This window comes from Sminthopsis crassicaudata, chromosome 4 (assembly GCF_048593235.1).
Source record: "Sminthopsis crassicaudata isolate SCR6 chromosome 4, ASM4859323v1, whole genome shotgun sequence".
NCBI lineage: Eukaryota > Metazoa > Chordata > Mammalia > Dasyuromorphia > Dasyuridae > Sminthopsis > Sminthopsis crassicaudata.
In genome coordinates, this window is record NC_133620.1 from 169,290,139 (window position 1) to 169,303,940 (window position 13,802).

General features: G+C 33.6%; 1 protein-coding gene across 1 annotated transcript in view; it reads right to left on the reverse strand.

Annotated features, from left to right (window-relative positions):
* The window catches only part of LAMA2 (laminin subunit alpha 2), a 784,999-nt gene that overhangs the window by 42,775 nt on the left and 728,422 nt on the right, over positions 1-13,802 (reverse strand). Inside the window, exons 49-52 of the mRNA XM_074309868.1 lie at positions 9,631-9,793; positions 8,789-8,933; positions 6,511-6,649; positions 452-572 (exon numbers count right to left, since the gene is read on the reverse strand). Of these exons, the coding sequence (XP_074165969.1) occupies positions 452-572; positions 6,511-6,649; positions 8,789-8,933; positions 9,631-9,793 (568 nt within the window). The remainder of the gene's footprint in view (positions 1-451; positions 573-6,510; positions 6,650-8,788; positions 8,934-9,630; positions 9,794-13,802) is intronic.

Below are 13,802 nucleotides of genomic sequence, written 5' to 3' on the forward strand. Positions count from 1 at the left end.
TTTAGCAGCTTTCAGCACATTTTGTTTGAGAAGAATTTAGATAGCTATCAATGGGAAGAAACATGCTCTAGAGGCTAGGAATTAGAGGTAGAAATGGCAGTTATAGAAAGGCAGTAGCAGAATCCCAAGACCCAGAAAGGGTTTTTTGAGGTTGACAGTGGTAGAATGGACTAAGATTTCCTAAAGTGAAGAGTCATCCTTTATCTAACCTATAGACAAACTGCTTAAGATGCATAATTATTTTGTGAGCTATCATTTCACCAACTTAGTTTGGTAATGAAAATTCATAGAACAAAAAAGCTACTTCATAGTACATATATTATTGGCCTATATAGGATGTGGAAGAAGAATCTGTCTGAAGGCATTTATTCTAACAATAGCATGTTATATCTAGGTGGTTAAACCACATATGGTATGAGTCTGTTTCTGAGGTAAGCAAAATCCAACAAACCTCAAGGGAACATCCTTTGGTCACTCCAACATAATCAGGACTACTGAGTATATTATATGGTGTTCGTGAAATTTCAATATCCTTGAGGCATCCAGCATATTTCTTCAAGTTTACTTCAGGCCTTTCAAAACAAAATAAAATAAAAGATAATAGCAATGTCAGTTTGTCAGCTAACTAGATAATTTTTGTGGCTACAGAGCAAGCTATATGAAGCAAAAAGCACAGATGCAGACATACATATGCAGACATGTGCACATATATACATAGCACATATTTTTCAGAATCTATCCAATTTATCAAGCAAATATACATGTGACCATTCAACCAGAAAAGTTTATGAGCAAATTTTTCTTTGTACTGGCATCTTCAAACACTGGAACACACAACCACAAATCAGGCATGTTCTGAGCTCCTATTCTGTGTTCAATTCTTTACTATGGAACAAGTCAGTTGTTTTTTTCCCCTAAGCAACATAAAACTTTGAAGATTGAATAAACCCAATGATATAAAAAAACACAAATATTTGCCAGGGCACACCAATAGACTTGTGATGGAAAGAGCCATTTGCATCAAGAAAGAAGACTAGGGGATTGAATGTGAATCACAACATAGTATTTTCACCTTTTTGTTGTTAGCTTTATTTTTTCACTTTTGATTTGATTTTTCTTGTGGATCATGATAAAGATGGAGATATATTTAGAAGAATTGTACTTGTTTAATCTATATTGGATTATTTGTTATCTAGGGGAGGGGGATGAGAGGGAGAAAAATTTGGAACACAAGGTTTTGCAAGGGTGAATGTTGAAAACTATCTTTGCATGTATTTTGAAAATAAAAAGATGTTATTAAAATTTTTTAAAAAGAAATATTGGCCAAAAGATTCAAAGTCTTTTGATTCTGGAACCTTCAATTAAAAATGAGATTTTTTTCTTTCATTACTTTTTTTTTCCTAATCAAAGGACAGAATAAAATTAGATTTCTCTTTTAAAGCTCCCAGTTCTAACAAAAGCCAGTACATTTATTCATCCTTGATGGCATTTTTTGAAAAGACTTTCAGGTTAACTCTAAAGTCTTTAGACTAGATTAAAGCAATAACACAGTCCAAGAAAAAAATGACACTTCATATTTTCACTTGTTATAAGATTGAAAAAAGGACTTACTATATTTTATATAAAATGTTTCCTTCCTTTTCTTCCTTTTTTCCCCTTACCTTGTCTTTCTTTACCTTACCTTTCTTCAGCTCATTTCTTATTCTTTTAAATATATAAATAAATAAATATATCAAATTTGTTTTTTGACTTTGAGGCTACTAAGTTACTATGTCCCTGAACCAAAGTTACTATGTCTAGAGAACCAAAATGAGTACTTAATGTGTGTCGTTGAGCTATTTAGGAACATTTTCAAGAACTGTCTGTCCAATATTAACAAATGATACTACAAAAGGTTATGGTTAATATAATTCCACTTGTTATCATCCACTAACTAGCTTGCTGCTACAGATTCAATTTAAGCATTGAGAGAATCAAAGAAGCTGAGAGGTAGAAGGAACTTTTACAGATTGCCTGATTCACTCTACTTTCTCACTTTTCTGGTGGGTAAAGTGAGGCCCATAAAGGATGTCACTTGCAATAGATGATATAATGGGAAACATGAAATTAAAGCTCATATCTTCTAAATCCAGTTCGGTGTTCCTTCCATTATACACATGGCCACAAAGAGATGTAGATACATTCTGCTCCAGTGAAAAAAATGCCCCAACACATGAATGATAGGGAGGAGGACAAACCAGATACTGGCAGACTATATTGGATGCCAGATTCTTGTCCCAGCTTTAGGCTTTCTCTTTGGATATGATTGATTATTTCTGATAATGTTTTTCTGATCTTAGATCATGTCTGTTAACTTACTGAGCTCTCTCTAGGAAAGAAACACTTAATTTTCTGGTGATTATTTCTTTTCTGTTGAGCCCTTAAAATAATTTGTGTGTTTTTTTGGGACCAAAGGAAGCTTGCACATCTCTTTGGTTTTATACATTTACTTATGGAAAGAAGAGATTGACTCATCAAGGATTTAGAGCCCATGTGAACTAATTAACCCTCTTTTCATTGATTCTTTTGTGGAAATGAAAATAACAGTTGAAAAACATAATAATTCAGCTGGCTCCATAAGGTGGAAATCATAGAAAATAAGTCCTTTCATAATGATGGGGGAAAGATAAAAGGAAATCCTGTTCCCTCTATATTACTCATAAAGAAAAAGTTCCAATTTTTGCTCTACTCAAGGACATCATTCAAGGACACAATTACAAAGCAATAGGAGTTCATCTCAGAACATTTTCATTAGCATATGTTTCTACTGAAAACCAGCCTTTATATTTCAGCAAGCACAGCACCCTCTAGCAATTTAGCCAGTTGTCACATTACACGATAAAACACCTGGTTCACTCAAATTTCCTGTCTTTCTTTCTATTGTACTTTCATTTTTGGATCCTAATTCCTTTCATTATTTCTCTAGATGAATATATTCCTCATAGAGGATTTGATTCTCTATCTCTTTCCCAGAAATTTGGCAGTCAGTCTACTGAAACTAGGCCAAAAATGCCAGATTTTCATCCTGACCATAGTGACTCAGACTTTCAGGTCCCTTTGGAATTGACCAGTCACAAGAGAAATCTGTATTGTAATTAATTCTTGCTAAAAAAACAAAAAAACAATGGCTCTGGGAAGTTTGGGGACCTTACATCAGATCTCTTTGTTGTAAACTACATTATACTGAGAAAACATCTGTTACTGTAGTTTTAACTACAGGCTGTACGCATATTCCTTTTAGCCAACTCCAGAACTAATTCCAAACAAACACAGCAATGCATCAACAGCTGTGCAGAAAACCTTTGGAGGGCTGTGAAGTGCATACATGGGAGTGTGCAAAAAGCAATACTGCAATGCTAAGCGCTGGGAGAGCAGGTTGGGTTGTTTAGCAAAGAGCATTTTTTTTGGAAATCAAGGTCATGGGTTTGATCCATATGTAGTCCAGTTTGCTTTACTCTGGTTCGTGGCCATAGGTTATACCCACAAGCCTGGGTAGTTACCTTCAAAGTATATGACATTGGTCATAAAATGGACTTGTTGATAAAGAAGAGAGTATGGATTAGAGTCTGTCCATTACCACTCTTAGAAAACCATTATAAAGCACATGTCCTACAGATGGTAGATATTTGTAAAGGAAGGAGCATGAATAAGATTTCAAGAAAAAAACGTGTTTGTAAAATGTACCCAAGATAATAGCTGGCAACAGCGTCAATATGCTTTTTTCATTGCTGTTTTGTCTAAAAAGCTGTACTTACTCAACCCATGCACTTGAAGGAGGCATGCATAAATGTAAATTTTACCTGGCTTTCATACTATGACAAGGGGAAAAAAGAAAGAGAACATTTACTCATAAATGCATTCCACTTAGAGGACAAGAAAACAGTTTTATTAATCTCTGAATAGTGAATGGATACTGATCAACAAGGAAAAATAAGCACAAAATCTGCCAGTGAACAGATACATAAATATGCACCTCCCCCATCACACCCCATAGGTAAATTATAGGAGCTAAATTATTGCTTTTCATTTCCGTTTGCTCTGAAAATTTATGCTTAAATTGTTCATTTTATCATTCCATCAGGAATTTTTAACTTTGTGTGTATGTGTGTGTGTGTGTGTGTGTGTGTGTGTGTGTGTGTGTGTTAGTACTCCTTAATCTAATGAATAATAGCAAGCATTTATATAGGACTTTAAGTTTTACTAAATGCTTTATATGTCTTATCCCTTTCCATTCTCATAACCCTATATGAGAAGTGCTATGAAGTACTAAGTACTAAACTTGAGACAGGTCACATGATTTACCTAGGATCACATGATTAAAGACAGGATTAGAATTCAGGTCTTCCCTGACTTCCAACTTTAGTGATCTATCCAGTGAACTAGGATCTAGTGATGTACCTGGTGAACCTATAGATTCCTTTTCAAAATACTGCTTGTAAATACATAAAATAAAATATGTAGGGTTACTTTTTAAAGGAAAGCAAATACTGAAATATAATATTTCTTTAAAAGTTGCCTAACTCTAGTTTAAGAACCCCTATTGTGAAAAGTAGTTGTGGATAGTGGATCCATCTCTATTTTTAAACATTCCCTGATATCTTGTAAATGTGAACTTTTCAAGAAATCTGAAGTTATTAGTACCTATTCAAATGACTCTATGCCCTACTATATGTATCTTGTACTATATACCATCATTGAGATCACAATAATGGACAAATTATGTGCGTATGTAGTTTTTAGCTTTTTGAGTTATCACAACTGTATATCTAAAGACTATCTTGAAATAATGTGACAAGGGATGAATTCATAATTATAAAGTGCTACACTATGAAAATAGTGATCTTTAGACTAGAAAATATACATTAGGCATGTAGTTAACAAAGTCAACCAACAGATCTATTCTCTCTCATTTTTTAAAAGATCTTCCTTATCTTTCCTGGAAAGTCACTTTGGGGTTGTGAAAAGCTGGGTATCATCCCTATGTATATAGAAAACTGGCTTAGATGAACAGGCCTATTCTGGCTATGTTAGAATGTAGTTATAGAACTTGTGACATATGATTTTTAAACTCTTGAAGAAATGACAGTGATTATAGTATCTTGACAAATTCACTAAATATTTAAATATATTTGAATTTCAATTGCTTTTCTTATGAAACATTTTAAAAATTCATTATAACATTTGCTAGTTAACAGGATTCCAATACAATATAGTGTGATCATTATATCTATCTATATTTAACCATATTAAATAGTAGTATTCAAGGTCACTTCTAGTTCCAACAGTGTAAAATAGTTATAAAAATAGAATAAACAACTTGGAAGTAGGTATGTGTTTTTTTTTTTTTTGTGTGTTTTTGTGTGTACATGTGTGAATCAAGTTTCATGTTGATTTATATAGAGTGAAAATTATTACCACCTCCACAACTCTCAACTACAAAGTGCTAGACTCTCTGACTTCTATCCCCTGTTCATTACTACCAAAAATACCTTAAAATCCCCCTTACATCAAATGTGAACTTTTATCATAGAAGATTGAAGGGACCCATGACAAAGACTATGATTGTAAAGATTCCTATTAAGGATTTCACTTAATTCTATCACTTTGTCCTCCATTTAAGTAAATTTTTTTTATAAGTACCAGTAGCATTTATAGTTTCCACTAATAATATTCTTTAGGAATATTGCAAATACATTCAACTACATAAGAAATATATTTTATAATTTTTCTGGGTCATGAAATATATATTAAACAAAAACTTTCTAGTTTTTCAGTGAATAGATATATATATAAAACCAAAGCAAAATTATTATATATATTTTTTTTTTGTTTGTTTTTTTCCTGAGACTGAGGTTAAGTGACTTGCCCAGGGCCACATAACTAGGAAAATCAGATTTGAACTCGGGTCCTCCTGAATTCAAGGCTGGTGCTCTATCCACTGCACCACCTAGCTGCCTTTAAAGCAAAATTATTGACATGAAGACAAGAAAAATAAGAATGGCCTGAATAGAACTAATAAAGAAATTCCAATACACCTTTATGATTTTATTGAGTGTTAGAAATATATACTGTACCCATAGAATACTGAATAATTTTCAGAACATTGAGCAATTTCTAGTTACTGTGCTATTATATCCAGTGAATGTGAAAAGAGAATAACAGCAATGATAATGTCCTAAATTTTAATCAAAGGTACAATTCTTTTCATCAAGTGAATTTAGGGAAACAAGTTCACAAAACTATCAAATGTATCTAATGGCTTTTGAGACCTCACATTGGATTAGCATACACGATAGTTTCTGATTATCCTCTTCAAAAACTCAAGGAGATAAGATGTTCCTAAGTCAGGAACTGATAAATATTGTAATTAAAATTCAAAGTTCTATTAGATTTAAAAGCCACCTAGGAAACCATCCTTATATTTGAGCTTGAATAAAAAAAATCCTTAGTTACATTTTTAAACAGCATTACCTCAGGTTTCTCAGGGTTGGCAAGCCACCAAAATAGATCTTATCATCTGCTTTCAAGTCAAGGCCAAAATTATTTCCTGAAGATGTTGTTGCTATGTTCTCCTCCTGGTTAGTCTCGATGTCCACAATAGAGACATTGGCTAGAAGAGATGAAAAAAATTAAAAATTTAAATAATAAACATATATAATAGCTTATTTCCCCTCTGCTACCTCTTAGGAAAAATCACTTTCATACTCAAATTGTATAGTAGCAGTTTTTCCAATCTTCTATCTATACAATCATTTGCCAAACAATAATAATATTCCTCAAGGAGAGGCAGAATATGTTCTAATAGATAAAAGACAGGTCTTACAAGTAGGAATCCTTGGGTCTGAGTTGTATTTCTAACACAAATAAGCTGTGGGACCATGGACAAATCACTCTATTTCCCAAATTCTTAGGCAAGTCTTTAAGACTATAAATTGCAGATGACTTGCTGGGAATCTGCATTAGTGAAGGGAGTTTCATAGTATCAAAAGCATAGGTCCAAGTCAGTCCCTCGTTCTCTGGAGAAACAAACAAAAAAATCCTTCACAAAAGGTTTTAGTTAATGTTTGTGTGGCAGTGACTTTGGTTCTTAAAAGCTAAGTGTGGCAGAGGAGCACAAGGTCTCTGCTATTATGCTGTAAAGATTGGGCTAAACAATATGTCTGTTACCTGACATGTGATTCAACTTTTCATGTGAAGCCTGGATAAAGGATATAGTAGGAGACAATGTCTGAGTGATTTGGGATGAAGAGAAGGAAAGAAGAGGGGGCTCTAAGTGAATAGATTTAATTATTTTCTGGTAAATAAGAAGCAAAGTTCTCAGTTGAGAAGATGAGGGAAGAAAGTGCCTTGGGAGGTTTGAGATAGGGCAAAAAATTAGTTCTTGTGAGTAAGAGAGCAAATTGATTAGAGAGTTGTAAAAGGATTGCCATGCTTCAGATAGAGCCCAGTAGAGCTATATAATTTAAATTTGTAGTGGACCCATTCAGCATAATTTCATGATTTTCTCCAGCTTTGTACAGCATTACTTTAATAGCAACAAAAACACTGTAGTTTTCATAGTAATCTGTAGTAATCCAGGGTTGGGATTTGCTAAGGTGATATGGATCATAGGACAAGGGAGAAAGGGACTATAATGTAGAGAATACTATGAAACTGAATTGATTCCCTGTGAAGCTGAGCTAATCAGGAAAGATCATAGCCAGTTCAGGGTAATAGCCTAGAAGTAAATTGAGGAATAAAGAGAATAAAGGTAGCACTAAGGTTGAAAAACTGGGTTTAGGGCTAGTGAATTTGGAAAAAAAGTTAGGAAGATAAGAGATTATGATAAAGGAATTTTGGAGCTCATGAATATAAAAAGGGAACACTTAATAAGACAGAATGTTACATCTGGAAAATACTTTAAAGATTAGCCAAACTTTTCATTTTGTATTACAAGGAAACTGAGGCTAAGAGAGATTAAATGATTAATCCATGTTTATATAGCAAAGTAATATACGGTCAGAATTTGAATCTATACTGTAAGATTGCAAATTCATAACTATTTCTATTATATCCCAATATATTAAGCAAAATAGTGAAATTATTTTTACCTCAATAACTTCAATTTTGATGAAAATTTAAAACTACTTATCTGAGCTATAAAAATGGGTACTAAGCTTGGGGCCTAATATATGACAGTTAATTTTTGTTTTCATTTTTTTTATATGCTGTTTGGTTTGTAGTCTTATGTGTTAGAGGGAATTTATTAGATATTTCAACTACAACTGTTGCCTCAGACAATTTTTAGGCATTTGATCATTTTTTATACATTGGACTTTAAAAAATGGAATAAGGAACAAGGATCACTGGCTTGTTGCGCTGGAAAGTTTTCCTGGTGGCCCTGGATTCATGGACATTTTCACTACCAGCTTTCTATATAGAGTGCAATCTTGGAACTACCTGAAAAAAGCATTTTTCAAAGCTATTACAGGATGTAATTTTGTAAGTTGTGAAACAGTTGTATGCCTGAGAATTAAGCTCCAAATTTCAAAAGAAAATGACAGAAGAGCCATTTGACACTTCAATCAGTCACATCTAACCCAAGCCACCTATAATAATCTAAGCAGAAGAATTGGCTATATCATTTTTTTTAATAGAACTTCTGAGAACTGACAATTTATGGACACACCATTTTCCTTGAGATTAGATGGTGAGTTGCACTAAATGGGATAATTAAAGTATTTAGGGTGCTATCACTATAAAAACTCACCTTGTTTTTGAATTCTTGACAGGGTGAAGGATTTCCATTTTCCATCATTATGGTTTTGGTTGCTGATAACAGAAGCAATGCCTGAACCCAGATCATAGCTGACTTTTATGTGTCCATCAGCGAGTTCTACACTCATAAAATCTTTCTGTTTATAATACCAAAAACACTAGTGATTAGAAAAACACATACATAAAAAAGATAGGTTTTTGCTTTTACTGAGGTATTTCTGACAGTTATGGTTTATTTTCTGAATTTCTATGCTACATTAGGAAAAAATTCTTATGAAACAGGATGTACCCATTTATATGTGTGAAATACAGTTTCTAATGATGTAAAATGCTATACCGAATCTATTGAATTGGAATCTATTATTGGAAGAAAAGCCTCCTCTCAGAATAAATGAGGCACTTTGGAAAGAATACCAAGTAAGCCATTAGGTTATCATTTAGTATCCTAGAAGAATAATTATCCAGGTGGATATCTTGAGAAGGATGTAAATAATTGAACAGACATCTAGCTTGCAATAGTGACTTGGCTTTGACAAGATTCCAAAACAAGGTACTCTATAGTCTGTTATCTTCTGACTGTAAAGGAGCAGGTTGTGTCTATGGGAAATCACATTAAATTTATGTTTAGCCTTATAGCTACTAAGGCAAAGTAAATTCTTGATACTGATATTCATGACTGGATGCTATACAACAAATCTATTCTTTTTTTTTTCTTGTTTTATTTTATACTAATTAAAGTGATCTATGACATTTGTGGGCTGTGTAGTCCAACTAGTGTGTGCGTGTGTGTGTGTGTGTGTGTGTGTGTGTGTGTGTGTGTGATTTTTTTTTTACCAGGTCTCGGGTGGCAAGGTACATCAGAAGAGCGCTTGAAGAAAAGGTCCTGAACTTGAACATGACTGTAGAGATATTGGGATACCAGCGTATAGGGCGGCTGACCAAAGCATAGCCTTCTCCATCAAACTGGATAGTACCTTCACTGTCTTCTACCTGAGGGCTAAAAAGGGAAGAAAAATCTATTAGTCAAGATATTGTTAACAGGACATCCACCGATTGTGAACTCTCGGAGGCCCAGGACTATGTATCATAGATTCCACATAAGTACTTAGCATGATATTTCCCATTAATAGGCATTCACTAAGGATTTTTTGAACAAATGAATTAATAATATATCTTGTAAATGTTATTTAAAATGGGCCTGATTCAAAGGAGAGATTATACTTATGAGATGGGATAGAAGAAAGAAAAGGACAAAGAAGAAAAAAACCAACAGATTCACAGAATAGATGTAGTAATAAACACAAGCATTTATTATATATCTATAAGGTTCACAGTATTGTACCAGTGATTTTAGTAATTGCATATAAAATGATATGTGTGGGAATTTCTCTACTGGTAGAGTTTATAATCTGTCTTCTTATCCTGTGTAGTTCTTGCCTATGTTTTCCCATAAATCCTCTATGCAGAATCAAACTGAAATACTGAAAGTCTTCTCTTGATTAAGTGAATTCTCTGGCAATCCCAGTACAGTTCCTTCCATCAGTTATCTTTCCCTCTCACTATTATTGTCCAACACCTTTTTTTTTTTAGTCACACATGTCCTTGATATCTTTTACATTAATTCTCAATTGATTTGATAATAGTCTGAGGACTGCATATCATCTACCATCTACTATAGATCTATTATCAATCAATCTAATAATAAGTATTTCCAAAATGCCTACTTCAACAGGAGCCTTGTGTTAATTTCTGGGGATATAAGTAAAAAGAATGAAACAATTTCTACTCAGAAGGAGCATATATTTGAATGTGAGAGACAACAAACTTGTATATATATTAAATTTATACACACACATGTATATGTATGTATAATACAAATACAGACAAAGTAGTTGAATATAAGGCAATTTGGTAGGGAGGGCACTAGGAGATGAAGATAGTACCTGAGATGTGTCTTGAAGGAGGTAAGAGATTCTATGAGTCAAAATGAAGAGAAATTGAAGACAATTGGTACAAAGGCATAGCAATGGGAGATGGAGTGCCCTTGTGAAAAGAACAAAGAGAAGACCAGATTGACTAGATAAAAGAATGTGGAAAGGAAAGTAATGATCAGTGAGGCTAGAAAGATTGAACAGAACAAGGTTATGAAGGACTATAAAAACTAAACAGAGGAATTTATATCTGACTTTAGAGAGAAAAGGAAGCCACTACAATTTATTTACTAAGGGATTGACATAAATCTCTGCTTAAGGAAAATAATTTTGGAGGCAGTGTGAAGGATAGATTGAAGTGGGGAAAGATTTGAGGCAGGGAGATCAATTTAGGATGTCACTGCTATAATCTAGGCAAAAGGGGAGGAGAGCAATCTCTGAAGCAATGGTTATTTAAATAGAAAGAATCAAGTGTAAGAGATATTGTAAGGGAAATATGACAAGTTTGGTAACATGTCAGAAATAAGGGATGAGGGAGAATGAGAAATTGAGCACAATACTAATTGAGGATAACCTGCAAGACTGATTGAATGGTGGAATCTTTGGCAGAAGCAGGGAAGCTTGGAAAGATGATTTGGGTGTAAAGATAATAAATTCTATATGAATAAATTGAATTTGAAGTATCTTTTGAACATCCAACTTTAAATACTCAATTAAAAAATGAGGAGGTGGGGCTGATGCTCAGGGTGCATAATGAGAATGATTACCTATCTGGGATGCATTGATAAGGATATGATAATTAAAATCTTGGGGAGAGAATTTAAAAATGGAAGAGAGACTAGAACAGAATCTTGGACAACATCCACAATTAGTAATTATGTTATAGACAATGAACTAGAAGGAACATTGGAAATTCTGAGACAGACAGGAGAAAAACAAAGAGAGGAGTTGTATCTTGAAAATCTAGAACAGAAGAGGGTATGCAGTAGAAGACATCAAGAAGGACTGAAAAAAGGACAGGTATTGAAGATACAATAAAAACAAGATAGTCTTTTTTTCTCAAGAAGCTTATGTTCCAATAGGGAGAGAACATAAAAAGCTTTGGTTATAATTCAGATGAAAAAAAAAACACCAATGGTCCTTAGAGTACATTACCATCATATATTTGCATATATAAAATGCAATTTCATAAAGAAAATAAAATTGGTTTCTAATACTGAGTCATTTGACATTGCCAATGACTTTGACATTGAGAAGTTTATTTTCTGACTTTTCAGTAGCTGTGGCTGCTGAGAAGACAAGAGCTGCATGCAGAATCTGTTGAGGCAGTGGCCAGGTTGCATAATAAGAATTGCTTTTCTGGATGATGATTGCAGAGACAAGCTTGTAAGGGCAGATAAAAAGAACAACATTACTTCAAGACATCTGTCTTTCCATTAACCTTTGAGTTATCTGCAATTTTGATTCTTCCAAGATCATGGTGTTCCATGATTCACAATCTTAAAGAATCATCCAAAAATAATGGTTTAAAAAATCTTTGGAGAAAACAAGCAATTTGGGATCATTGAAGATGGTAGGCAATTTCCCCAAATGAAATCTAGGCCTTTCTTCCTACCTTTTAATTCTGGACTTAGTTCATCATCTATATTCATGCATATGTACATACACATATTGGATTTCATTAGCAAAGTCAACTTTGGTGAAGAAACTCCTATTAATGTGGATTAAGTCTGTTCTGCAATTTGTAATTTTGAAGAACTGCTTGGGGTACAACGATGTTAAGTTATTTGCCCAGGGTAACATAGTCAGCATGTGCTAGAGGCAGGACTTAAAATTAACTCTTCCTAACTCTGAGTCAAGCTTTTTATTTACTATGCCAGGCTATCTCAACAAATACACACATACATATACACACTGTCAATGATCTGCCCATCCAAATAAAAGTAATAATTTAGGCAATATATTTCATTCCCCCCTCCCCCATTGTGGGTTACTTGGCCAATCTCTTTTGAAACTTAACAATTATCTACAATCAGTTTTTCCATTTCTTTTCCTCCCATTCTCTTCTTAACCCATTGTGATAATAGCTTCCACCTTTGTTACTCAATTGAAACTAATCTTTCCAAAGTTATCAATAATCCTTAATTGTAATATTTAATGATATTTTCAAAATCCTTATTAAACATTGCTCTTCTCTTGGAACCACTATTTAGTCTGTTTTTTTTTTTTTTTATGATATAACTCTCTCCTAGTTGTCCTCACTCGCTGGCCATTCCTTCCTCTGCTGATTCACCATCTATATGTCATGCAGTAACTGGGATAGTAGCCAAGGCTCTGACACAATCCATCTTCTCTTATTCTCTCTGCATTTTCTTACTTGGGAATCACTTTAGCTCATATAGGTTCAATTACCATAAGATGATTCCCAGATCTCTCTCTAGGTAATCCTATTTTTTTCCTGAGCTACAGCTCTACAATATCATGTACCTTTTAAATATTTCAAATTGGATGTCTTGTTTGAATCTCTCAAATTTAAAATGATCAAAACAGCACTCATTTATTTCCCTCCAAACTGACCATTTTTATAAATTTTCTTAATGATGTTGAGGGCACCACCATCTTCCCAGGCACCTAAGCTCATGAATTTGATGTCATCTTTGAATACTCATTTCATTTACCTAACAAATCTGATAAGTTTTCAAATTTTGTTGATTCCACCTCAACCACATTTCTCACATCTGTTCCCTCTTCATTCTCATAACCTAGTATAGGTCTTCATCACCTCTTCTTAGGATTATTGCAATAACCTTTAAATGGTCTCTTCATGTCTCTCCCTACTCCAATCTCTCCTCTACTCAACTGCCAAAATGCTTTTCAAAAAGCATAGGTCCAACTATGTCATTTAATAAATTCTAGTGGTTTTGTATTATCTCTAGGATCAAATATAAGCTTTTCTTTTTATTATTTAAAGCTCTTCATGATTTCACTCTTCCTATCTTTTAAGTCTATTTACATTTTACTCAGGTGAGCAAACTAGCAATATTGACCTTGCTCTTCCTCACACATGACCCTCCA